Below are 26,624 nucleotides of genomic sequence, written 5' to 3' on the forward strand. Positions count from 1 at the left end.
CTTATTTCATAATGGAGACACATCATTTACACTTATGAAAAAAGGGAAACAATTATGACTTCATGTAATAACATAAGAAAAAGAAAAGTGGCGGTGTGACATCATCAGCCCATGTAATGAATATTCATAAAGACATGCCTAGAACTGTTTCACCAAAATAATCAATAACTTTCAAATTTGTTACCCGATTTTGATGAAATTTTCAACATTATACTTTGTGAATTTTACTTTTTTTTATCTAGCTATAAATATTTTCAGCTCAGAGCATCCCTTTAGGTTAGTAATGGTGATTATCTGATAGACTATATAAACCAATCACACACATTATGCAAAGCGATCGGAACGATTCATATTCCAGAAACTTCACATGAAATAATATTGCCAATAGCTTTCCGACCAACAGAATTATTTCTAACAATTGCTTTTATTCTAGATGATCGGCCTACAGATGAGATTTTAGTTCAAGGCTTTTGTGTCCGAACATGCCAAAATTAAAACTACACAAATAAATATTTGAAATAGAATGTAGAATGTGTTTATATTATAAAATGTCAGAATCTCATCACATTCATTATTTCTGCCCAACTTTGGCAAAAGGAACAAGTGACACATCAGTCAAATTTGAGTTATTGTTGTTTCTGTAACACCCTTTGTATGTTTCACGTCCTTGCAAAATTTTGGGAAGTTAGATTGCATTTACGCTATGTAAATGACGATCACGCATTGCTCATTTACAACAAATGATACTTTTGTAACTTGCTTCCTTTTGCCAAAGTAGGGCATCATTGTCCTACCATGATGGCATAAAATCAATGATATAGTTGAAATCCTCCATACATCTCAAAATTAATTGCTTCTGTCTGCTGAAATCCTCTTGAGACGGTTTGTGAAACCGATGACGAATTGATACAGGCATGTTTATCATCCATTTAAGTTTCCACTTTCAACAAACTCTTCAGAATCAATGATTACAACAGCAACAACAAAAAAAAAACATAGCAAGGGTAAATCAAGAGAGATACTGGGTAAATGCACTTTAATCTTTAAAGATATTTACACAAATAATAACCTGTACACTGGAGCGGACAACTTTCAAGAAGCTATATTATCAATAATACCTACATACAATTAGCACATTATTGGCAAAGACTATCTTTTTACATTTTCATTTGTACAAATAATAACACTCATTCTTTGCATTGATTGATTTAATAAATGATCTCTGTATGCATGTATCAAAGTAAATAAGTAAACACAAAGAACAGTCAAACCTGTCTTAGCAGCCACACTTTCTAAAGTGAAATTTGGTGTTTAGTGACCAGTGGCCACCAAAATTGTCTCCAATTTGAAAGGAATATGTTGTAGATCCTGTCCATAAAGGCCAACTGTCTGTAGTGGCCATTTTTTTATTTATTCCTTGGATCAGTTGGGAGGTCTTAGACAGGTTTGATGGAAGTTGGAGAAGTTTGTGTTACAGCATCAATCAGAAATTAGTACACCCCCTTCCGTCCAAAAGAAACAAACTTTTCTGTGCAGCACTTCACCAAAAGATTAGTTTGATTTCTGTCTATAAGCCATGACAAGACATCATCATTTAGTATGACAATGTTGCATTTAAATTCTGAAAGAAGCTGCAGAAAAAGTTATGCCAGGGTAATAATATCCAAATTCCTTTGGAAGCACATAGAAATGCTAGATGATATTGGTAATGTAATATGCACTATTATTAATCAACATATCCATAGGGAGTGCACTCACTTATGATGAAATTGGTACAAATACAGTTATAGATACAATGCAAAACTTGAATAACTGGGCAAATGTGATATTGATAAACATTATTATATTACCAAGTTTCAGATTGGAGCTAGGTGTTCAAACAAAGCATACATTATGACCAGACCATCACATCATCTTCTATTATACAGATATGTAAATATCCTTATGGGAGGGCGGGGGGTTAATCCATATCATTCGACAAGAGTGCATTCATCTAGATATTAAGCTATCAAATTGCATATGTAAATTAATCAAAATGAAATAAAAGTGACAGGAAATACTGTAGAAACAACAGACATGAATCTTGTGGGAATTGCTTGAACTTAAAGCATGGTTTATAAACTGTTATTATACAAAATCATTGGAAAATTGCAAGATACCTTCCAAATTCATCACGATGCAGCATTAAGTGTTGGAATCTGAAAACCTTTTCAATAATAAACCTTATCATCTAACTTTAAGAGTAAGACTGTCACAAACTGCCATTTTACAATTATGTGTCTCAGACACTGAATATTGACCAGCACATTATATGCTGACACTAACATAAAACAAAAAATTCAAATTTGAACACGTTGAAAGCTAGACCAATCTGTCAAGTACTTCTGTATCCCAGCAGAAGAAATTAGAAAGTCCAATATAGTTAAATAGCAGAGTGTGACAGGGTCTTTTTTTCTATATACATAAACATGAACAAGATGATGGCGGACAGACAGGTGTGCAAGCAAAAAAAATGAAGATTATTCTAATTTTCATTGTCCAAATATTAATTATAACCATCACTTCCAATAGCATCAGCTCAATTTCCTAAATTACTGAAATACATATGTAGTCAATTGTTGATAACCTAGAATGCAATATGATGTAGTCTTGTAAACTATGTTGTAGAGAGAAAAAAACATGTTGACTTACCATATTCTGAATACCTAATATTTCCAAAATCTTCCAAAAAAAAATTAACGGGAATTGCAAATTTTACAAAAATTAACGATTATGTTAAATATCACAAGTAGACAGTATGACTAAAACCCAAGGGCCTATATCAGAACACCTGATACGTGACTGACACGTCCAGTAGGACAGCTTGCCTGTAATACAGACTTTCAAGCCCCCCCCCCCCAAACTGCAGGGGCCACAAGGCATTTTTTTTTTGTAAACATAATATCATGGCTTAAAACTTAGGTAGCCAAATTAGCAGAAAATAATGCCAGTTTTGTAGAAAAAAAGTGTGCCAGATCAGACAATATGCCATTTACAGATCATGGCAATTGAATAAAAGAAAGCACTCTTGAATTATGAACTTCTCCTATTTAAGGACTATCAGCATGATTGGTTTGCCCTTAACCCGAAGTGAGTTGACTTCTATCGATCATGTGGATGATACTTTAAATCAAATAACAGTACATGAATTGAGCTACTAAACAAGATCCATGCTTCCTGACTTAACACAACTTTATATAAAATTGGTTATTATTGAGTTGACAAGGTCCTTAGAAAACCTTTCCTTTTACCATTCTGTCTTTCATTACCTTCCACCGACATCATATTTACTTTTACACAAGTTCTCCTTAACAACAGACCGAAAACAAATACATGGAGATAAAATCGGACAAGCATAGAACTGAAGATATCATAATGAAAGGATGCAACATAACAAAATTATGACCTTTTTATACTGCTTATTTTTCATGGAACTATCACATGTACATACATATTCTAGTCATTATGCAAAAAAAGGGAACAAAGATGTCACATTGATGTCATCCCATTTACATAAAAAATATCAAATCTTATAGATTTGATAGCTAAATATCTCCACCACATCACAATAAATTATGATAATGATGATTATACGAGTAACCAAACCAAATTTTACGATAGGAAAAATTGAAATATCTAAAATATTTTTTTTTCTTATTCTAGAAAAAGTGAACGTGTGATGCCATCGCTTTATATTCATATGAAAGTTGATGCGCACATCACTGTTTTGTACAAATTTAGCAAAACTGAAAAATTTCACCCATCTCAAGCTCTTCAATATTTGCAATTTCTAACAATATTCAGCAACAATGTAAATCACAGTGAAGTGATTTGACTTCCCAAAAGCAAATACGACATAATACATGCAATGTTAATCTATTAAAAGTGCTTAGCACTACAAGCCTTTCTTAAAAATGGATCCAATGGATAAATGTAACCAATATTATTTACACAAATTTTACTACCTTGTTGGCAAAAGGTCAAATGTAGGTCATGTTGTGGTAGTGATGCTCTCTGGGACATTCTTACAGGACAAGGACACAGTCACAGTATCAGTTTTAAGGACAACACGAGAGAGGGCTGGGTTAGGAGAACTAGATCCCAGGTTTGGGTTAGCACTGAAGAGCCCAAAGGTGGTACTAGGATCTGGGAGCTCATTAGCATGAGTCAGGAACAGGTCCTTCAGTAGCTCCAGCTCCTTGTGGAGCAAGGTGACCCTCTGCTCCAGGTCTGCATTCTCCTTCTTCAGCTCCGTCACCCGCATCTCCGTCTCGCTGGCCTTCTGCCGGCTCTTCAGCCGACTTTTCCGCACTGCCTCATTGTTGCGCTCCCTGCGGCGCTTGTACTCCTCGCTGTCCTTCTCGCACATCTTCTTCTTGGAACCGCTTCCTACCTTCCCGCCGCCAGCCTTGCGATCATCTTTGACCGAGTCGATGCCCGTAGAGTCAGGACACATGTTTTTTGATTGGCCAGTCTCCTGTCCTGATGGTGAGTTGCTCGTCGATGGCATGTCTTCAGTGACAATAACTACCTCTTTGCCTGCTACAGGTGGTACAAATGAGGAGTCGCTACTTGCTGACAATTCTCTGGGTGGAGACTTGCAGATCACATGTACAACAGCCTCTTGCTTGATGTTGCGTCCAAGCAATGGAGAGGACTTAACTGATGATGCCATATCTTAGGGTCTACAAGGCTGACTGTGATGCAGATAGCTATTCACTGTGGCTGATCTGTATTCCGCACGGGATGGTAGGAAGCTAATTTACCACACCGCTTTACAGGGAGGCCATGGTGATGGCTGTGATGCTACCAGAAACCGAAGAAAAACCTGAAAATGATCAATGAAAAAACAAATGAATTAAGAATTCAAACAATAAAAGAAAGTCCTTGGAAAATTGAACAGGAATGAAAGTCTTAACAACTTCAATGCCTTTATGGAATCTGTCTCCCTTTGGGTTTCAGCGGATGAACTGAAGTGAGGAATTAAAAACATTGGATCAACATCAACAACTTTAATGTAAGATAATCAATGCAGAAACTTTATTTTGTAACAAGGAAAATGGAGATCACACTCACAGACCATGAAAGTATGAAATAACTTTAAGATTTCCTATAACATACGACAAGGAAAGTCAGGACATGATATCATCAACCCACCGATTGAATATTCACAATGGCATGCAATATAACTGATATTTACCAAATATTGCTACATTTGAAAATTCAATTAATTTTTTTTTATTTGTTATTAGATTTTGATGGAATTTTCCACATTCTGCTTGTTGTTTTTTACTTCATGATTTATTTAGGTTAGATAAAATTAATTTCAGCCCAAAGTACACATTTAAGGTGTAAAATAATTAATGGCATGTTCAGTTTCACTGATGTCCACATAACAGTGTTGCACATAAATCCTGGTCTGGAGTCATGTACATGTATGTAAATGAAAGTTTGTGATGACACAAATTCACTACTTCTATGGTATTTCAATTATTATAGCATTGGTGAAAAAACAAACTCCTCACTGATTGTCTAATTCACAATAATCTGAATGATGAATCTTTTAAATTACATAACATTACAAGTTATTAAATATAAATGAAGTTACGAGAGTACATCTCTGACATTATTGGTACGCATAGGGCTGCGGGGAAGATTGCACGGATTATGGGTGCAAAATTTGGGTGCAAGAGCACTGCCTCCATGATCTAGCTGTGCATGCAAATGGCTATGTTGCAAAGGGGAGGGGGGTCTTTAGAGCTGGGCTGAGCCTGAGCACCTTCTGGGGAGCGTTTCATCAACATTTTCATCTGACAAGTTGTCAGATCTGACAAATTCCTTTGATTATGATTGGCTGAGAGGCACTATTACCATAGCAACTGTTGGATAAAATGACTGACAAGTCCTTTCATGAAATGCTCCCTGAGCAGCATTTGAGCTAGCCTTTATACAAGGCCAGTGTCTCTTTTATGATGTTTATCAAATGCCAAAAACAGAATGAAGACTCAATCACACATTAAACCTGGTTTCTCTATACATGTAAACTTGGTTGGTGTTTATTTTAACGGCATTTGCGTTCTAAAAGAATATTTACTCCCATCACGGACTGCTAGTCTCACCTCAGCCACTACTTGACGAGTAATATAGCCAAGTCACAAGGCATTGTCAAAAGGCTATATTTCAGTGGCAATTTGTAAATAAAGAACTAAAATCAGGGTCTGAAAAAGAGAGTAATCTAAGCATCACATGACCATACCAAATTCTTTATGAATGAAGGACTAATTCTAATGTTTTGAGACTGCAGAAATCTGCATGACTTGAGAGAAATTGAGGTACATGCCGGGGTAATACATATTGCATAATAATACATATTGCATAATCTGGTCTAAAACTTGCTTGAAACAAGGGCCAATATAAAATGTTACAGAAGGTTATTGTCTACCAGACAGGAGTCAATAATTGACCTGCTGAGCTGAACACTCTTGTGAATGTGAATCTTATTCCAATTTTTTTCTGATCACAAGAAATTGAAACAAGATGACCTGTCAGTCTGTCACAGGTCAATCAAACAAAATCTGACACTTTCCACAACAGTAATATGCACCTCTTGGGAAACTGACTGGGGCTTACACTGTACATTATTACAGTTTCTTGAAAGTCAATTTACATTGTGGATGGGTGAAATGTTCTCTTTCATGGGTCAAACAAAGTCTATAATTAAGGACAGGGGCTTCAATTTGGCCCTAGATATGTTGGTGCCTTTTTTATTTCTTTCCTGTGCCATGATTTAGATAGGGTCATGCGTCATGAGCTCGCCCCCCAAAAAAGGGTGGTGCTGTTACACATTTTGGCTTCGTGCTATAGTAATTCTTAATTATTTTCAAAACCATAGAGGCTATTCCAATAAATTTAGTATCATTTTAAAGCTGAATTAATAAGGCAATAGCCTGGAAAGTTTCATTGTTGTGGACTTTATAGTTAACTTGAGTTATAGCTCTCAAAAGTCAGGACACCAGAGGTGATGAGGGGTGGTGCCAGAAGCGGCGCCGCCTGTACAAAGTCAATGGGAAAACGCAATTTTTGGTGCAATTTTGGGGAAAACATCAATATTTTTGTCAAAACTTGGCCTAAACCTACAAACTTGGTATCAAATTAAAGCTAACATACTCTACTTTACTGTCTAATGATTGAAAAGTAGGTTTGGCCATGTCATAGACCTGTGTGATAAGTTTGAAACATAAAAATCTGATAAATTTGCAATGTCTTAATTTTGACATTTCTTCCAGACTGACACATATTTGAATAACAGTTATTGTTAGCACTAAACTTGCATCAATTACAAAAAAACAAACACTTCCTACAATTCTGAGGGGATGAAAATACTGCTCAGTATTAAGGCAAATCATCCAAATTATTAACTGACACAGGTCAATGACCTTCAAACATCCAGACAATGTGTTACGAATTTTAGGTTTAGCATTATTTTCTTAAAAGCACCAAGTTTGTACATCTTCACTGATGTCTTATTACACATTCATGTATACATATTTCACTAAATACACACACACTGACATTAAACAATAAGTGTCTGTGTGAAATGGTCAAATGGATATAACCTACCTCAAATGCTATCATACCAAAGGACTGCATACTATATTTTGGCTTTGAACTCATCAAAACCCGCCATGGCTTTAAACTATCAAACACAGACTATGTGGATATAATGTGTGCAATTGCACTTTAGAAACTTCTTTCATGAAGCTGCAGTAGTCATATAAATTTATGTATGTTTGTACATACAGCATCTGCAAACTTGTTTCAGTCTTTACTCCTGAACCTATAGACATTGTCTCTTGCATGTCATCATCACTTGGCAGATCATTGTAATAAGAGCCTCGGTAAGCAAATTGTGTACATGTAACTTGCATTTCAATTCTTACTTTTCCTTTGAATTGTTTATGTACCTACGTGTACCATCAATTCCTTTTAAAATGTTAATAACTTATAAATTCTGATGTACAAGGCAAAGAAAACCCAACAAATGTTGGTATTGCAAGCATCATAACACTTGATATATATACACATGTAGCATACGATTCCTGAAAGTACGCATGATTTTTTTTGGCTAAAGTCGGGGTCAATTTTCAGGTCATTAATTGAACATGAACCCTACACAATTATATTGTTAGAAAGGTCTGAATGTGTTATGTCATAATATAGCATTATTTTTGTCATAGGGGGACTACACAAAATTTTATGACAAAAACCATGAGATTAAAAAAAATTTCAGAATTTCCCTATTTAAATCCATGTAAAACTGTTGCCTTACACCTAATGCTATTTTTGAGTGCAGATTTGGATTCCTTGTGCAATTTCCTTTCAGAAAATGTATACTTTTGCTATCATAGGGTGTATACTTTGTCAGATAAATGTTTTTAAAGTTGAAAGTGCGTCGCGAAAGCAAAAATCACCATGTAACGCAAAAGGGGGCGACCTCATGACACATGACCATAGTCCCATAAAAAAAAGGTGCACTGCATTTCCCTAAAATATTGATTTCACACTAAAGCCCGTAGACAAAATTTCTATGAACTTATCAGATTCAATGAAATTTTCAACATTTTCTGTATTTCAAGCGACAAACACAGATTTACATTTAAGCTAATGGCTGCAGAACCAGGGGGAGGCTATTATAAAAAAAAGAAAGTGAAAATGACAATCAAATTATTTCTTAATAAAGTTTTATGCATATTCATCCCCCCTGAATTCTAAACCTGTTCTGTGGCCTGTAAGCTTCCACCATACAAACATCTGCAAAAAATCAATGTTTTATTCACAACGAGCTATTATGGCCATATTCTGTTATTTTGAGAAAAAAGATTTTGAAAGTGTGTATATTAACATAATTTTTCAATTCAAATTCCCTCTTGAAGTACATGCAGGCCTAGGCTATGTTGCAAAGATTTTTAGAGAATTGAAATTATTTTCTGATGCGTAAATACGTGCATTCTGTAATACAATCACTCACTATACACTATGTACGCTGCGTTTTGGCTTCATCAGTGCTGGCCAGCACATCTGCTGACGTCAATTCACAAAGCAGAAGGTGGCGCCATCCTGCCGGGATCTTCCCAAACTGTCCAAAGCAGCCGAAAGCATGCGCGAACTGAGAATCTTCAGAGTTCAGATAAACAGAACATGGCATCTGCAAAAAGCATTGGATACATGTAACTATGGTGTTCAAGGGCAGCTGACACCATCTGCAGCATATAAAATGTCCAACAATGCCCTCTTGAGTTCCAAGAGAAATTACAGTGTACCTTATATAACGTACCAAGGCAAGGCAGTGTGTGATCATGATACGGATCATACATTGATGATTGAATCTGCTTTAAGTTGTGGTGATCATATTGCGCAATCATCATCATCAGTTGTAGTGATCACATTGCGCAATCATCATGTCCAACAGAAAAGACAAGGTCTTGATCAAACTTAAAGTAGGGTTTTCCCAAAAAAATCCTTTCCATAATTTTCATCACATAACATACAAAATAGAGCTTTCTCTTAACTTAAATTATTACAGGCGCGAAAAAACTGACTAGATCTAACAGAAACAGTAAGACCTAGTATCTAGTCTAATATTAATCTAGTCTGCACTTGACTGGACTGATAGCGAGTAGCTAGTACTATTAGTGTAGTCTGCATTGCAGTGGCTTAGCCTTAGCACTGCACCGACACAATTCAATCAATTGCTTACAAAGTTGGGAGTGGTTGATGTCATATTTCTCGTACTTAAACTCATTAAATCACATCAAATTTGTACAGGATGATAAAGAATATCTTAAATTGCATATAAGTTGAAAACTGCAATTATATTTGATCTTACCTCACTATATAGAGAGTGTTTTATCACCGTTTCCCTTCGCCGCAAGCCAGCGGTACGTGTCAGTTCTGCATCGTCTATGCAAATCTGTACACATCGCCCCGATCCAATTCAAAACAACACACGCTCGTTTTTCCAGGGGTATTGTGCAATCAACGGAGCTAGCCGATTGTGTGTGTAGTACCACTGTACGGTACATGAATACAGCGCTGAATGTAACGTACTTGTGAGTGGGACACACAATCTGATACACACCCACCACACGCAAACGGGAATGCCGCGAAAAAAGGGTGTTACGCAATGTTTACGAGCGTTGACAGACAGACGAGACAGGGCAGAAAAAAGGGATGAGACCGGGGACGAGAAGAATAGAAGAGGTGAAAGAAATGAAAAGAAGGAAGAACAATTAGGAGAAAATTGAAAAATAGAGAAAGAAGAATAGAAGAGGGCAAAGAAGAGAAACAGAAGAAAAAGATGGGAAAAATTAAAAAATACTGAGACGGAAACGAGAAAAACTTTACAAGAAAAATATGAACAAGGGGATAGGCCAAATGTGGAAGAAGAAATAAGCCAAAAAACTAGGTAAGGTCGCGGGGCAAAAGGTTACCACATCTATTAACTTCACAATCAAAATGTTTTTCCCAAACAATCAAAACTTGATTTCATTCCACCCTCTTCCATTTTTTTAAACAATTTGGATTTCTCTTTCACTTCTCTCTTTCCCGGTCTCTTTCAACCCATTCATCATCTCCCGGGTTCATCTCCTTTCGATTCACCAATGTTATCTTCACCATCCAGGGATGGGGCGAGAGGGGGGGGGGGCACCTACCCCCACAATTCAAGTATTAAAGTCAAAAGATAGTGTGGGAAAAGAAATGTCTCCAAACCATTACCCATCATTAAATAAAAATGTCACATTTCATTTAATTGGCATGAGGACCACCCACTCCCCCATATTCACAGCCCACATCACAATTCCGGATCAAAATACCCTGGCACCATAATCATCATCATCATCTCTGTCACCATAGTCGCCACAATCATTCTCATTATCATTACCATCTTCATCACCATCATCATCATCACCATCATCGATCATCACTATAATCACCATTATCATCATCAGCATCAAATTCATTATAATCATCATCACAATCGTAATTATCATCATCATCAACATCATTATCACTATCATCTACATTTCAAGAATGGATGGTAATGCAAATTAAGGAATATAGTATTGAGGACCCCCAAATTTGTTAAAATTCAAATTAAAGTCAACAATCATTTTACTGTATGTCCATCTATACATGAAAATTTGCTCAAAATATAAATACTAGTAAGCAAAAGAAAGCTAGCAGTCACCTTTAATTTTGTTTTCATACCTACTTTCCTTGTTCACTGTGTAATATTTCAGGTTTGAATCTTTACTGGTGTGGTGTAAAACCATCAAAACTGTATATCATGAAACAACTAATAGCTTTACCATAAACTGTATGGAAATATAATAAACTGAATATGAAATTGCATTATTTTTATAAAATTTTGTTTATGATCTACTCAATATGTACATTAAGAATAGCGCATACATTCATAATTCCGAAGCTTGGTTATTCTGAAGGTTTGTTAGTCCAAAAACGAAGTGAGGTTCGTTAATCCGAAAACGAAATGAGGTTTGTTAATCCGAAAACGAAATGATTAATGAACCTTATTTCGTTTTCAGACTAACGAACCTTCGGAACAACCTTATTTCGTTTTCGGATTAACGAACCTTTGGAACATCGAACCTTATTTCGTTTTTGGATTATCAAACCTTCAGAATAACACCACAAATGTTCGGACTAATGAAACCTTTTACGTTTTCGGATTAACGAACATCGAGGTATAGGCAATTTACATGTTTCGGAATTACGAACCTTCGGAATAAAGAACATTCGGAATTACGAACCTTCGGAATTATGAAGTGTAACCAGGAATAGTGAGTTTGATACTCATCGGCTCAATCTATGTACAGCCCTTGTTATTTGGTGGACAGAGGCATAAAAATGTGCATTTCACGCACAATTTGGATCAATCAAGCATACACTAATTCAATAAAAAATGATTACAATTAAAATAACTGCAAGAAATAGTATTGGGTCATTTAATCAAAAATACATTGTAATGACACCCATTTTCATCACAAGATATCCTTGCAAAATAGCTTTTTAAATGAAACAATATTCAGTGCCTGCTCTGAAGAGCAAATTGAGGAACACATCAAAAAGGCAAAACTTGGAATGATCATGGAAAGCTTTGTACAATTTTTTGAATTACAGCAAACTACTCAAGTCAATGTCATAGTTTGACACCATTTACAAATAATTCTACATCTGAAAGGAGGTCTGACCCAAACAAGGCTCTTTTTTAAAATGTCTCTTTTTTAACAGTGCAGGCCATGTAGAACAATGATGGGTATTCCTTGAAGTTAAAATCTAAACGAACACTTCATAATTTTATTGCTATTAGGAACATCAGATGAAAGTAAAGTTTAAATCACAAAGGATTAACCCAAAGTTTTGAATATGGAAAAATATAACATAAACTTTCAAAATGAAAATAAAGAGAATTATTATTTTTTTAACGTTTTGGCAAAGTAACATCTTTCCTCTGAATACATTCAAGACTGATTGTACTCATTGCATGGTGTGAAGCAGCAAACATGTAGTCAGGGGGGGGGGGGTAATAACTGTGCCACCCTGCCCCCATCTACATGTACCTGAATAACATGATGTCACATATCAACAACCAAGAATTGTACCAACCCAACATATTGCAAATTAAATGTTCTAAAGTGATATTGAAACTTAAATGTAGCCTGTAAAATGACTGAATATAAACTTAACAAAATATATGTAACACAATATACTTAAAAATTGTAAACATATCTTTATAGAGTCATAAACCTCAAGTGGGGGCAGATTGAAAATATCATCAAAGATGCACTATTTGAAATTGAATGTAGATAAATATTTTTTATATAATTGTCTCAACAAGAAAGCTATCTCATTTCAAAAGGAGGCAATTCCCATAGAAGTAAATTGTGATGTTGTAATGTATTTTCATCAACGAAGAAGGTGGGGATGTATTCGCTTGAAATGCTCCATTTTAAACCCATTTCCTGTAAATTTTCCTACTGTATAGGGGAGCAAAGCTCACAGCTTCACACATACTCAGGAAAAAAAACATTCATTGAGTTACACTTTGGGAATATTTGTAAAATCATTTACAATAAGCAATTTTATCAGAAAATTAACAAACTAGGTAATCTCTAACTGAAAACGAAGAACACAGACTAATGATCAATTGAAAAACAGTTCATTACTGTGTCCTATTTATACAAAAAATATTTACATGAGCATACAAATATAGATATTGATATATATAGCATTTCTCATCAAATTTATGCACAAATTCACTATAATCCACCATCAACCCATTGTTTTTATCAAGACTATTGAATAGGTTCCACCAATTCACCTACTTGAAGGAATTTGTCTTCTGCAATGGTTGAATAATTCCTTGATATGACATTGTACACCTGGGGCCCGTAACACAAAGCTTAGCGATGAATAGCAAATATGAAAGAACACTTCTGATTGATTCCTGGTCAGTATTTCGAAATAAATGTGAATGCAACATTGTTATTGAGCAGTAAGTCCATTTAGCGATTGATCGCTTATCTTTGTGTTTCAGGGCCCAGTACTGTATTTGTGGTTGATATAAGTTAAAATGGCATTGTCACATTTCACCTGATACTGGAGCAGCTTTCTCATAATGCAGTAACATCAGCGAAACCAACTTCAAACAGACTAAAAATTTTGCATTAATAATAATAATAACGCTGTTCGTGTACAGAGCAAATCACATTATAAGAAAACACCCCTATGCACTTGCAAAGGACTTAGATATCATTACCCTGCCTTTAGCCCCGCAGCCCTTTACAGTGTGGAGGCATTTCAAGGAGCTAATTCCTGCCAGGTACACATTCACCTCACCAGGGTTGAGTGCAGCACAATGTGGATGACTTTCTTGCCAAAGGAAATTACACCATGGCTGGAATTTGAACCCAAGACCATCTGTTTCAAAGTCAGGAGACTAATCCTCTGGGCCACAATGCTCCACATTATTGCCAATGACATATCATTAAAATGTGAATAAAATTTGCATTATTAGAAATCCAAACAGCATGACCAAGTGATATAAAACATACAGATTACGTTCAAAAGTACACACACTACTTATGATCTTCTTGATGAATAAAAAGTAAGAATGGTTAAATAAGTTCCATTAACATAACAAAACAAACAAAACCATCATCTTTTTGAGGTGCAATGATAATATAGGTTTATACTTGATAAAGGAGTAACAATGGAGAATTGGCACTGCTTAAAACACACAAGTCCCAAACAGCAACAACTATCTGGCATGTTCAGGGTTAATTTAAACAAAAAGTAAACTGCAAGTATAGGACAAGCTTCTCCTGTTCAACTCTCGTTAACAAAAAGCTAAATGTTGTGCATGGCTAGATTCTGACTCTCATCTGTAGGGTTGGATTCTTCTGGACTCTGTAACATAAAGCTCAGTGATTGATTGTAGTGCCGATTTCCACAATCAATTGCATTGACTATTGTGTATGATCAATCATAAAATTTCAGCCTACAATCAATCATTGAGCTCTTTGTTTCAGGGTATTTATGTTTCAAATAACTCAAGCCTTCTGCATCTAAGACCCAGTCAAACCAAACAAACTGACACTTTTACCCCAGTTGATTTGACTCATTTCAGCTCAATCAATGCAGCATGGACAGGCACCATTTGTGTACTCCAAGGGTAGCAACAACAAAATAATAAAAAAGCATTCTCTTTTTTCACTTCTTTACATCATATTCAGTAAATTTCTAACAGCAACTGAAAGTAACAGCATTTCTGTGTCAGTTTTATCTTTGTATATCATTTCATACTCTTTGATCAATACTGCATAGAGATTATTTTTAATTAATAACAACCTCGGCTTTTTAAGAAGGTTCTCAATTATTTATCTGTGTCTTGTGTATAATTTTTATGGGTTTTCAAAATCAAGATTGTCTTAGATTTTCACTAAATTGACATTCAATGAAGAATGTTTCCTGCATATTTCTAATTATCCAACATTAACAATCTATTGCATTGCTTATCAATATTCTTCTACTACACCAGTCTTTCTACAATCTTTAAGAAGGTTTCACCTTCATGTCTTTGACATAGCTGATTATGTTTGATCATTTGCAATATTTGTAATATTTAGTGAGGACTTAACTTGAAGGATGCAAAGAGTCATATCATTTTAGTGTTGTGACTAGTGTCATAATTGACTCACATTGCCAAACCAACAGCACTTTGATGAACACGCACATAATTTTTTTTCTTCAATTTGTCATTGTTTAGTTTAGAATAGATTTTGTTGGATTGACTGTGTAGTATTATAAATTTGATGTTTTATTGTAAATCAGTCTTTGTTGAGTTTAGAATTTTTTGGAATTGACTTGGGTATTACTGAGTGATGATTTCAGAATCTTGAAGTGAAGCTAAAGCATTGATAACATCTGGAAGAGAAGAATTGATATCAATCAGCTGCCCTTGATCCTCTGGGAGAATTACCTCAACTGTCATGTCTTGAGGAATTTCTTGATGTTGTTCTGTCTGTACTTCAACTATAGCAGGATCCATTTCATGAGATTGGTTCACTTGCTCATGGTCCATCTCTTGAGTTGACTCGGGCGGCATCGGTGTGTCATGATTGACAGCGGGTGTTTCATTCAGAGAAGGTACAGATGGTACCACCTGGATAACCTGGTGTTTGTCTTTCTTCATAGTGGATGGGTTGAATGCATCAGGTGGACAGCATTTGGAGAGGTTCATCTTCTGACTGGGATGCTTCTTCTGGTAGTGTCGTTTCACAACCTGCAGATCAGTTGCCCTGTAGTCGGGACAGATGGCGCATCGGAATCGACGGCGCTCTCCAGTGTTGTGGTGGAGGACAACATGCCGACGTAAATGGACTGGCTGGGCAGCAGCATAATCACAGAGGTCACATTTGTGTGGCTTCAACTTCAGGTGGGCAGTTTGGACATGGAGCTTCAGGCTTTGCATTGTCTTGTACATCTTCCCACAGACATGGCAGGCTGCTTGCTTCTCAGTGGAGTGTTTCCTCATGTGGCTTATGATGTTTCCACGCTTGTCAGAGCCATAGTCACAAAGATCACAGGTAAATCGCTTCACAGAAGAATGTTTCCACATGTGACGGCGAAGATCACAAATACGGCGGAAGGTTTCATTACACACCTCACACACCAAGAAAGGGGCTCCCTTCTCTCTGTGGATGACAACCCCTTGTCCCATTATCTTAGTACTCTCAGCCAATGGCATCATAGGGTGCGTGTTCATGATATGGTTCTTCATATCCTCCCTTTTCTCTTCAACTGTGTTGCACCAAGTGCACGTGTAAGGTCCAGAGTCTTCTTTAGCATGTCTCCTCATATGATGCTTGTAAAGATCAGCACCTATTATGTTGGTATCACATTTAGGACAATGGAACGATTCACCTTCATTGTGGACCCTGGCCAAATGACTTTCAAGAGCTTTCTTATTTTTACCTTGAAAATCACAATGGGGGCATTTGCAGTCCTTTACCTTTGTATGCTTCTTAGTATGATCCTTACATAGTCCAACCTTTGGGAAGAGTTTCCCACAAACTCCACATTCAACATTCCCAAAGCGTAAATGTATATATCGTAATATGGAAGGAGTCAGTTTTTTGTAATTCAGATTGACAAAGTCTTCCCCAACTTCCTCTAGTTCTTCTTTGCTTACAATTTCAGTAGGAATACTGATCTTTGACATTAAATCATCAAAGATGGAGCCTGTCATCGCACTCTTAGGTGCTTCTGCTCCAGTTCTGCGCTGCGCCCATTGCACCTTGTCTGCTTCCAGTGCTTTATCCATCTGCCCAGCCAAGTAGATACTCCTTCGTAGACTCTCATTGATTTTGTCTTGAGGGTTGAACTCTCCTTCCTGATCAGCCCTGTGGAACCCAACATGCTCATTAAGTGCGCCATATGTCAAGAACTTCTCTTCACACATAGAGCAACGGTAGATAAAAGGATGCGTGTTCAAGTGACGTGTCAATTTTACTTCACCTTCAAATGCCATTCCACACATAGGACAGTTGCGGGAAGATGAGCGCTTCTTCATCCTCTTCCTCTTCTTTTTTTCTCCATTTTTATTCTTTCGTCCTTTAGCTTTCTTTGAGCCAGATTGCTGGGCATGATTCGTTCTTATATGAGTGTAGTAGCTTTTCTTTGTCTTGCACTTCTGTCCACAAATATCACACTCAAATAGAACAATCTGACTCTTTGCTCGCCCAGCTGTGGCCATTAATGTGTAGAATTCTTTCCCTTTTCCTTCCCTGATTTCCTCCCGATGGCTGATGTACAGATGACCAAGCATGGTGCTTTGACCTTTGAACTTAACATCGCAAAGAATGCAACGTAAGGATGGAGCGTGGGTCTTCCTATGCTCATCCAGATCCTCTGCATCCTTCCCAACATAAACACATTGGCCATGCCAGCATTTGAGTTCATGATCATTATGTTTCTGTATGTGAGTTGTCCAGCCACGTTTGTGAGTAGAACTGTATCCGCACTGCACACACATGTAAGGACGATATCCGATGTGAGAAAATATATGAGGAGTCATAACATTCTTAGTCTTGAACACCTTGCGACATATAAGACACATGAAAAAATCAAGAGCTTCCCCATTAGGACTCTGTAGTCCACCGTGTACTTTTTTGATATATTTGTTTAACTCATCAACTGTAGGAGGATCCTTGTTAGCCCACTGTTTCATCATATCATCGTCTAGTATATCGGATAGCGCTTTGTACTTGCCAATTAATGAATCAGGGTCAATTTTCTTTCCCACTTCTGGGTTGTGTATAAATGGAACAGGTTCATCATCATCGTTATCCTCTACATAATCATCTTCACAAAATTCATAATCATCATCTTCTCCCAATACTGTAGAAGGAATATTTACCTGACTGCCTATCTTATCTATCTGATTGTGGGTCTCTTCAACTTCACTATTCTCCTCTATGCTCTTATCCTCTTTGCTCTTCTCCTTTCCACTCTCCTTTTCATCCTCCTCTTTCTTGCTCTCCTCTTTTTCACCTTCTACCTTTTCACTGTCCTCCTTTCCACTCTCCTCCTTATTTCTCTCCATTTCGCTCTTCTCCTTTTCATTCTTCTCCTTCTCAATCATGTCCATTTCCCTTTTCTCATTTTCCTGTTCAGCTATCTGCTTCATCTCTTCATCAGTCACTTTCTGTGCTTCCCACTTCCACCCTGTCACATGTTTTCTTTTGCAGAGTTTCCATGTGCCAGGTCTGTCCTCTGGTGGTATGTCTTTACTTAGATGGACACCTAGTGTAGGTGGTATACCATCATCATCATCACCATCATCATCAATGCCATTATCCATGGGATCCTCTTCAAAGCTCCTTACTTTGGTAGGGCTGTCTCCAAACTGCTGTGGAGATTCAGTGTCAACAAGATCAGTAGCCGTCTTGGGAGGTATGGGGGGAATTTTCTTCCCATCTTCCACCCCACTTTCTTTAATTTTATCAGAGTTTGTCGCTTCATTCTCAACAATGACAAGGTGAGATGTGACTGTTTCTGATTCTGACTCTTTCTTGTTCTCTTTGGGAGTCATTAGCGTTAACATTTCTTCTGCTCTACTAGGAGATTTTGATAATGTACTTTCCTCTCCCCTGCGGGGCGATGACTTCCTCTTGCTCATCTGGAGGCATCTGTGCATATTCATCTGTCTAGCACGATCAAACTGTCTATCACACTTGTCGCAGCCATACATTGTCTTGTTTCCCTCTGCAGTCGGGCTTACAACCCTGGTCAGCGGAGGTGATGCTAATACTTGCTGTTTTTGTGGGGATGCAATTTTGGGTAACTTGACGTCTGGAAGCGGCAACATAAGCATAACACCAACTTTGCCCTCATGTGCTGTCCTTGCATGATTGGTCATCTGCTGAGGATCAAAGGAATATTTCTTGCATACAGGGCAGGCATAAATCAGCAGGTTCAATTTCATCAGTTCATCTGAAAAGAAAAAAGAGATATAAAAATATATAATGGTTTAATAAGAGTACAGTAGAACTTGCACAATGTTTCTAGTTTTGTTCAGACATTTGTTTCATAAAAATAAGGCAACTTTGCTGGGGCCTGTTGCAGAAATAGTTGTGTTACAAAACAAGTGGAATGCCTCTGGCAGTCTCACCTGAATCACACAATTCAATATAGCAGCAGTGCTGACTTTGCAAACTACTATAAAATAATTATTGTTTCATAATTCTATTATAATTTGTAAATGCATGGCACGGCTCAAAATTGCTCCAAACAGTAATTTTGTTAAGTTAATAAAAATGGTGTTTACAAGTCTTATTCATTTTTTATTCTTATTCATCAGCTGAAATAAATTGATTTTAGCACTCTTATGCTTCATCAAGTTTCTAAGTAAATTTGGCAACCCCCCCCAAAAATCAAAACAAAGAAAAAAAACTTAGTCAAAAACCAAAAGAAATATATATCATAAACAAGTGGAATGCCTCTGGCAGTCTCGCTTCCATTTCGCAATTCAATATGGCAGCAGTGCTGATATTGGAAATAACTACTAAATAATTTAAAAATATATGATATTACAATATATTCATTTGTCCCAAGTGACCTTTGACCTTGACCATGTGACGTACAAGTAAGAATTGTGTAAAACGATAAGTGATACTTGACTACCTTCTCGTCCTTGTTTCATGAACTAGATCCATTAACTTTCAAATTATGACAGCAATTTAACAATACCCCCAACATAGCTAAAGTTCATTGACCCTATATCAACTTCGAACTTAGTCATGCCAAACTCACGCAAGATGCTCAGTGACACACCATTACTCTCATCTCCAAATTTCAAGAACTAAATTCATAAACAAAGTTATGATGGCAATTAAAAAATTACCCCCAACATGACCAAAGTTCGTTGACCCTGAATGACCTTTGACCTTGGTCATGTGACCCAAAACTAAGGCAGAATATTAAAATATTAAGTGATACACCATCATCCTTATGTCCAAGTTTTATGAACTAGGTCCATATACTTTCAACGTTATTATTACTTGTGATGACATTTCAAAATCTTAACCTTGGCTAAGATTTCAATGTTAACGAAGCCGCTGCCATCAGAAAAGCGTCGCCTATAGTCTCGCTCTGCTTTGCAGAAAAAAGATAATTCCACATGTTCATGGAGAAATAACACATGACAATGAGGAGAAACTGGAAACATTCCATACTTCATATAATGAAAAACAAAAGAAATAATGAGTGATGTCATCACTCACCTCATTTGCATATGAAACAGGATTGTGTAACTGTCTTGTGAAATTAAGCAAAACTTAGAAATTTTATAACCTTTCTTATTCTAAATCCGATTTTGATGAAAATTTTAGTTGTTATTGTTGTTACGATTTTTCTCTTTTTATTAAATACACAACTTTTTGTTGGGGTGGACTTGTCCTTTAAACGTTCATTTCACAAAGAGCAAGATCTCTGAAAGACCACTGTAAGACCATTGCTTGATCTTTCAGAGGAAAAAACGTCCCTAAAAAGAAAAAAAAAGTGAAAAAAGAGAGGAGAAAAGGAAAAGCGAAGGGAGGAAGGGAAGAAAGGTAGCTTTGTGGGTTTTTCTTATCTTTTTTTCATTCTTTATTTTTTCAAAAAAGAGAAACTCCTTCACTCTTGCTCTAAATTAAAATATATGAATTATGCTTCCGCGCTGCACGCGGTTAAATGACAATATTGCAGTTCTCCTCTGTATCCCCTCACCTTTTCTCTAACCCTGTTTTTCCACCTCAGCTATATATTGTTTCTTGCCAGTTAAAGCTCAAATATATACATTCAGACATTAGGGCATGGAATTAGCCCGGGGGGCCACTTACATTGAAGAGTGGATACCATGCGCGACCAAAAAAACATGTAAAAAGGATGGCTTTTTCACGATATGGCACGTTACATACGTAACGTGATAAGGGTGTCAAAAACACAAAAATAATGAAAAAAGGGTATCTATTTCCCTAGGAAAATTACGTGTTTAGGGTCGAATTTGCGGGGATGAAAAAACAAAATTAAAATGTTTTATAAAGGATGTCCTTTTTGCCCCAACACTTCGTGTTCAGAGTCCGATTCGCATGAGATGTAGAAGCTGGGGTTGTACTAAACCAAATAAGGTAAAGCCGGCGTTTATATAATTTGGATAAATCACAGAAGTTTCAACTTTTTGCGCACTTTTTTCCTTGTAATGAAGTTCAATAATCTTAGAAATCAATAGAATTAAAGCCGATGGGGTGTAAGAGATATGTATTTGATGAAACGTCCGCCCTTTGAAATTTCAGAGTTTCATTGCTCAGGGCGGGAAGGAATATCTTCATCCCAGCATATAACCTTTTTCTCCTCTGTTTTGCGAATTAAAGATTGTTTGTAATAAAATCTTTCCAAGGGAAGCATTCCTTTAAATCAGAGGACCCTTATCTTTGGAAAAAAACTTGATATATCTTTTTAGCTCTCCATGTAATTATTATTTTAATTTTCTCCATTTTATCCCCTTTTTGTGCGTTCACAATCACTTTTGAAAACAAGGTTCAAAATCACACTATAGTCAACTAAATTGGAGGTGATATAGGTACTACAGACAAGAGAGACGGCTCCTTTTCATTTTAATTTATGAAACACCGAAAGCTTTGCGCGGGAGGGGGAAACTCCCCCTCCCTTTGTGTGCATTACTGCCCCTCCAAAATGAAATCCTGGCTACGCGGTCGCTTGTTGCATAAAAGATCTCTGAAAGACCATTGAAAAATATCTATATCTCTATAGGACTAGTCTAAGCCCAGTATTAAAAGAAGTATCAAACACTTTTTCTGAGTTATTTGAGGAGTCTTTTGGAGCCATTCCACAGAAAATGACAAATTTCATTTATCTTGGAGACTGCTGTAAAACCTTTCCAAATTTTGGTCTTTCAAAGGTCTCCCTTCTGTGTTCTAATGTACATGCACATGCTTCAATTTTATGCTTATGTGATTGAAACACAAATACTTGGCTTTGTCATATCCTAGTTAAAGATCTACAGGCATGTGAATAACTTTGTGAAACCGCTCTTTTCATCAACAGGAATCAATTTACATTCTCAATCAATTGCCAAATACATGAGACATTTCGATGAAAACATTTGTCCATTGTTATTAAATACAGTCAAATGTACGACAGTACAAACCTCTAGGATCTTTGCTGTAATTGTGTTCATCTTCCATTTCAATTGATGGCTCAGATAATAATTCAGTAGTTGCTTCATCCTGCTTTGTTTGGTCTCTTCTCTCAGCAGATTCTGCACTCGAGGACTTCCCCGTGGCTCCACTGAACTTGATTGGAAGAGTTTTCTTTTTATTTGGAGCATGTTTCTTCTGGTTTACCCGGCTGGACTCCGTCTGTTTAGATTTCTTGCTCCTCGCGGGAGCCGAAACTTTCTTGATTACCACTGTCTTCTTTACCGTAGGCTTCTGCACTGTTTTGGAAGTGGCTCTGGTCTTTCCTTGAGTGGGGGAATTGATTGCAGCCTTTTTAGCTGCAGGCTTGTCAGAAGAGTCTGCAGGAGGTCGTCCTCTCTTTCTGCTCTTCATCTTGGTTGCTTGGGATTTCTTTTGTGATGTTTACCAAAATCTGTCAAAGTGCCTGATCATCAATGGACTCTGGAAAATCTATGAAAGAATGAAATAAGGGTATTGAGTAACTCTGTCTCTAATAGGAGCAACATATTCAATTATAGTTTCATTGAACAATCAACATAAAAAAAAGTATTTTTTTTGTATGGATATTTTTAAAATTACAACCATTCTCTTAATGAAGCATGCTATTTATTAGACCAAGAGCTTCGGTCACTGTTATTTCGGTTGTTCAGCAGAACTCCGATGGCTTCACTCACCAAATACAAAGACCGAAGTTCTAGCGCGATCTGTACAGGGGACTCAATGGCCATATGTTTATGTACTTAAGATCGGATAAAACGGGGAAGTGAATATGCGCGACAGCCGAGGTAAGTCACTGTTTTTGTTCCTTTTAATTTGAATTTTCTGTTTTTTTGCAATTAATGCCAAGAGGGAATATTAATTTACATTTAGGTCGCAATAATTTTCACAATTTTTATTCATTAAAGACAAAAATTGAAGAGCCCCGATGGGGGGATTTTGCATTGCAAGTCCTCTAATGGTGGCTGCACGATAGCGAGCCGTCTGTGTACGAGAATTTTTTTTTTTAAATGTTAAAAAAATCCTCGAAACAGACAGCTGTCTAGCTATTTATTAGATTTGGCTGATGTAATTGTAAAACAAATGGGGCAAGTTCAAAACACAATTTCAAAACATCGCATGCGATAGGTCGCAGGTCAAACAGCATAAATTGACCTGCAACCTATCGCATGCGATGTTTTGAAATCGGCAGTGAATAATACATGTGAGGAAATAGATACTGACCCAAAATCACCAATTTTGAGGATACAGGAGGATGGACATGGAGTGAAATATGGGTGAAGAGTAAGAAATTAAGCTATTTTTCTTTCTCATATTTTTTTATAAATTTTACTTTTAAACTTTTTTTGATACCATCTTTGTCACTCAGAATATCCGATCGAGTTAACCGTCCCGAAGTTTGGGTAGATCTAGGTGGGGTGTAACCCAGGGAGCGCCCAGGAGCTTACCGTGTATTTACCCATACTCTTGGGACAAGGGTAGATTATGGTCAAAACATCTAGCAAGATAAATTGTGAAAACAGAAATTATGCACTAACACCGATCTTATGGATGAAGGTCTAACGAGTGGTAGAATCCTGACGTCGAGGCACAGACTGAAACCTCAAAAAACTGAAAAGTTCTCTCCTTCTCCCCAGTCTCGATTGGCCGTTTTTGTTGTGAATCATAACAAAATGGCCGATCGAGACTGGGGTTTATCTTACTCGATATTTTGACCATAATCTACCCTTGTCCCGTGAGTATGGGTAAATACACTGTAAGCTCCTGGGCTGGGCGCCGGACCACTACGCGTTCCGGCGCTCCCTGGGCCTGGGTTAGGTGTAGACCAAAAGCTTCGGTCATTGTCGGTACTCTGTTATGTTGGTTGTTCAGCTGAACTCCGTTGGCTTCACTCACCAAATACAGAGACCGAAGTTCTAGCGCGATCTGTACAGGGGACTCAATGGCCATATGTTTATGTATGGTAGGGGGTCCTAAAGCTGCGCGGGTCCTAAAGCTACGCACCACTCATCGCGCATGCAGTTTTTAATGGCAAATGCGCACTTTGTGTGGAATTGTGACTACAGAGTCACGAACGATTCCTATTCAATTTTTTCTACAGAGGCTGCAGTAAATCTCTAAATGCAGAGAACACCCACAACTGTTTTGAATTTTTGAGCTATATTCTCTTTAATTTCATATTATCCTATAATAGTATGAACATATTTTAGAAATTGAGGCACAGGAAATTCTATTTTTCTGCATGATAAATCGAGTGCGTAGCTTTAGGACCCCTTCTAACATCGGGCGGCGAATTCAAGAGGTGTTCGGAAAACACGGCGGGATTTTCGTATTAGTGAGTTTTGTGATATTTTGTTCTTGCTTAATGATCTTTAGAATATTTGCCACAAGTTAGCGACAGATAATTTGTTCAAATATTAAAATTGGCATAGTTTCTATCGTTTGTAAACAAAGTGCGTAGCTTTAGGTCCCCCCATCATACTTAAGATCGGACAAAACGGGGAAGTGAATTTGCGTGACAGTCGAGGTAAGTCACTGTTTTAGTTCCTTTTAACTTGATTTTTCACCCTTTTTTTAATTTGCATTTTGGTCGCAATAATTGTCAATTTTTTTATTCATTAAAGACAGAAATTGAAGAGCCCCAACGGGGGGATTTTGCATTGCAAGTCCCCTAATGGTCATGATGGTGGCTGCACGATAGCGAGCCGTCTGTGCACGAGGAGAAATTTAAAAAAATGTTTAAAAAACTCCTCGAAACAGACGGCTGCCAGCTGTCTAGCTAGTGTACTAGCATGAAGTGGAGTGGAGCCTGCACAAACTTTGCTGGAGGTATTACTCTCCATGCATGAGCTCCAGGAGTCCAGGCTAAGCGCGCCCCCGACCCTAACCATGGGCCTGGCCGCCCGCGCCTGGCCACCATGCCTGGCCTGGCCGGCGGTAGTGCAGCTGAGGTAGACTGAATTCTGGACAGAGTCGGAGAATGCAAATGCCAATCTAGTGACAACGTTAAACAACAGCAAATCAAATATATCCATCCACATACAAATTATTACATATTCAAAATCTTACAGAGAAAAAAAATAAATGTCGGGTAACAAATGTTTACCTAACGTGGAACCTGTTGGTTTTGGAGCTTTCTCAGATAATTCTTTTGATTTCTGATCCTTGCGAAGGAATGACAGCGCTGATACCGCCATATTCCAATTTGTGCAGCTAAATTCACATCGTAGAGGGCACTAGCCTAATTTTGTTTCGCCATCGTGCAAAAATTTTTGCCAAATAAAAATATTTTCAGACCTAATTTTTAGTGTGATCGGGGCTGTGATATGATTGAATCATCAAAATTAAATGTTGTCTTTGGATATACAATTCTTAGTTTTTCATTTGTTTTGGGACGAATGAATGCCTTGCCATGGTTGCCTCATCTTCATACAGGGATTGCAATTAAATTTCAGATGACGTCAAATGTTGATTGCCATATCGGCGGATCCAGGGGGGGTGCGCAGGGTGCGCGCGCCCCCCCTAATATTTGAGCGGCGCCGAAGGCGCCGCTCAAAATAAAGAAAATAAAAAAAAGTAAAAGAAAGAAAAGGCGCCGCTTGAAAAATTAAAAATAAAGGAAAGAAAGGGAAAAGGCGCTGCTTAAAAAAAATTATACACTGATATAACATTAGCAACAGTAAAGGAAAGACTATCCCCAGCAAAGCGTAATCATATCATCTTCCTTATTTTTTCTTTTAACTACCCTTTTCCCAACAACTTCGCCGGTAGCAGTGCGCTGCCTGCATATAACTGGCGCCAATCAAGAATAATCAGCGCCACCTTAATCTAAATCGACGCTGGACAAGAACAATCGGCGTCATCTGGTTATAAATCGGCGCCGGTAAAGAAAAATCGGCGCTGCCTGAGTTCTTAACCGGCGCCGATCAAGGATAATCAGCGCCACCTATATCTAAATCGGGGCTGGTCAAGAATAATCAGCACCACCTGGTTAAAAATCGGCGCCAGTCAAGAATAATCGGCGCCTCCTGGTTCTAGATCGGCGCCAGTCGATTATGGATTGCCGCTGCCTGAATCTTACGTAACGTCGGTAAAAATAATCAGTACTACTTGTTTAAATCGGCGCCGGTCAAGACAAATCGGCGCTGCCTTTGTCTTAACCGGCGCCACCTAAATTTAAATCGGCGCCGGTCAAGAATGATCAGCGTCCCCTGATTTCAATAAATAAACGCCGGTAGAATAATGAAGAAGGGCCTATTGCTAACC

General features: G+C 37.4%; 2 protein-coding genes across 4 annotated transcripts; both read right to left on the reverse strand.

Moving 5' to 3' along the window:
• Positions 1-1,019: 1,019 nt before the first annotated feature.
• LOC121407267 lies at positions 1,020-10,114 on the reverse strand. Of its 2 annotated transcripts, none has more exons than XM_041598246.1 (2): positions 9,926-10,114; positions 1,020-4,867 (listed from the first exon to the last, which is right to left on the reverse strand). In XM_041598246.1, the coding sequence occupies exon 2, from the start codon at positions 4,712-4,714 to the stop codon at positions 4,031-4,033; it is 684 nt and encodes a 227-aa protein (XP_041454180.1). In that variant the 5' UTR covers positions 4,715-4,867; positions 9,926-10,114; the 3' UTR covers positions 1,020-4,030. The 2 variants fall into 2 exon arrangements, with proteins under 2 accessions (XP_041454180.1, XP_041454181.1); XM_041598247.1 differs by lacking the exon at positions 9,926-10,114 and adding an exon at positions 9,068-9,248.
• A 4,578-nt stretch (positions 10,115-14,692) lies between these two features.
• On the reverse strand, positions 14,693-25,567 carry LOC121407268 (zinc finger protein 616-like). 2 transcript variants are annotated; one of them, XM_041598249.1, is made up of 4 exons: positions 25,465-25,567; positions 22,331-22,811; positions 15,466-19,116; positions 14,693-15,425 (listed from the first exon to the last, which is right to left on the reverse strand). In XM_041598249.1, exons 2-3 carry the CDS (start codon positions 22,731-22,733, stop codon positions 15,494-15,496), a joined length of 4,026 nt encoding a protein of 1,341 aa, XP_041454183.1. In that variant the 5' UTR covers positions 22,734-22,811; positions 25,465-25,567; the 3' UTR covers positions 14,693-15,425; positions 15,466-15,493. The 2 variants fall into 2 exon arrangements, with proteins under 2 accessions (XP_041454183.1, XP_041454182.1); XM_041598248.1 differs by having other exon boundaries at positions 14,693-19,116.
• Positions 25,568-26,624: the final 1,057 nt, after the last annotated feature.

This window comes from Lytechinus variegatus, chromosome 2, assembly GCF_018143015.1.
Source record: "Lytechinus variegatus isolate NC3 chromosome 2, Lvar_3.0, whole genome shotgun sequence".
NCBI lineage: Eukaryota > Metazoa > Echinodermata > Echinoidea > Temnopleuroida > Toxopneustidae > Lytechinus > Lytechinus variegatus.

What these genes read in the sequence shown, in the direction of transcription:
- LOC121407267 (XM_041598246.1), bottom strand. Translation starts at nt 4,714, where the DNA reads ATGGCATCATCAGTTAAGTCCTCTCCATTGCTTGGACGCAACATCAAG.
- LOC121407268 (XM_041598249.1), bottom strand. Translation starts at nt 22,733, where the DNA reads ATGAAGAGCAGAAAGAGAGGACGACCTCCTGCAGACTCTTCTGACAAG. An exon ending in TTACAGCAAAGATCCTAGAG is followed by an intron (nt 19,117 to 22,330) that starts GTTTGTACTGTC and finishes TTTTCTTTTCAG; the next exon opens with ATGAACTGATGAAATTGAAC.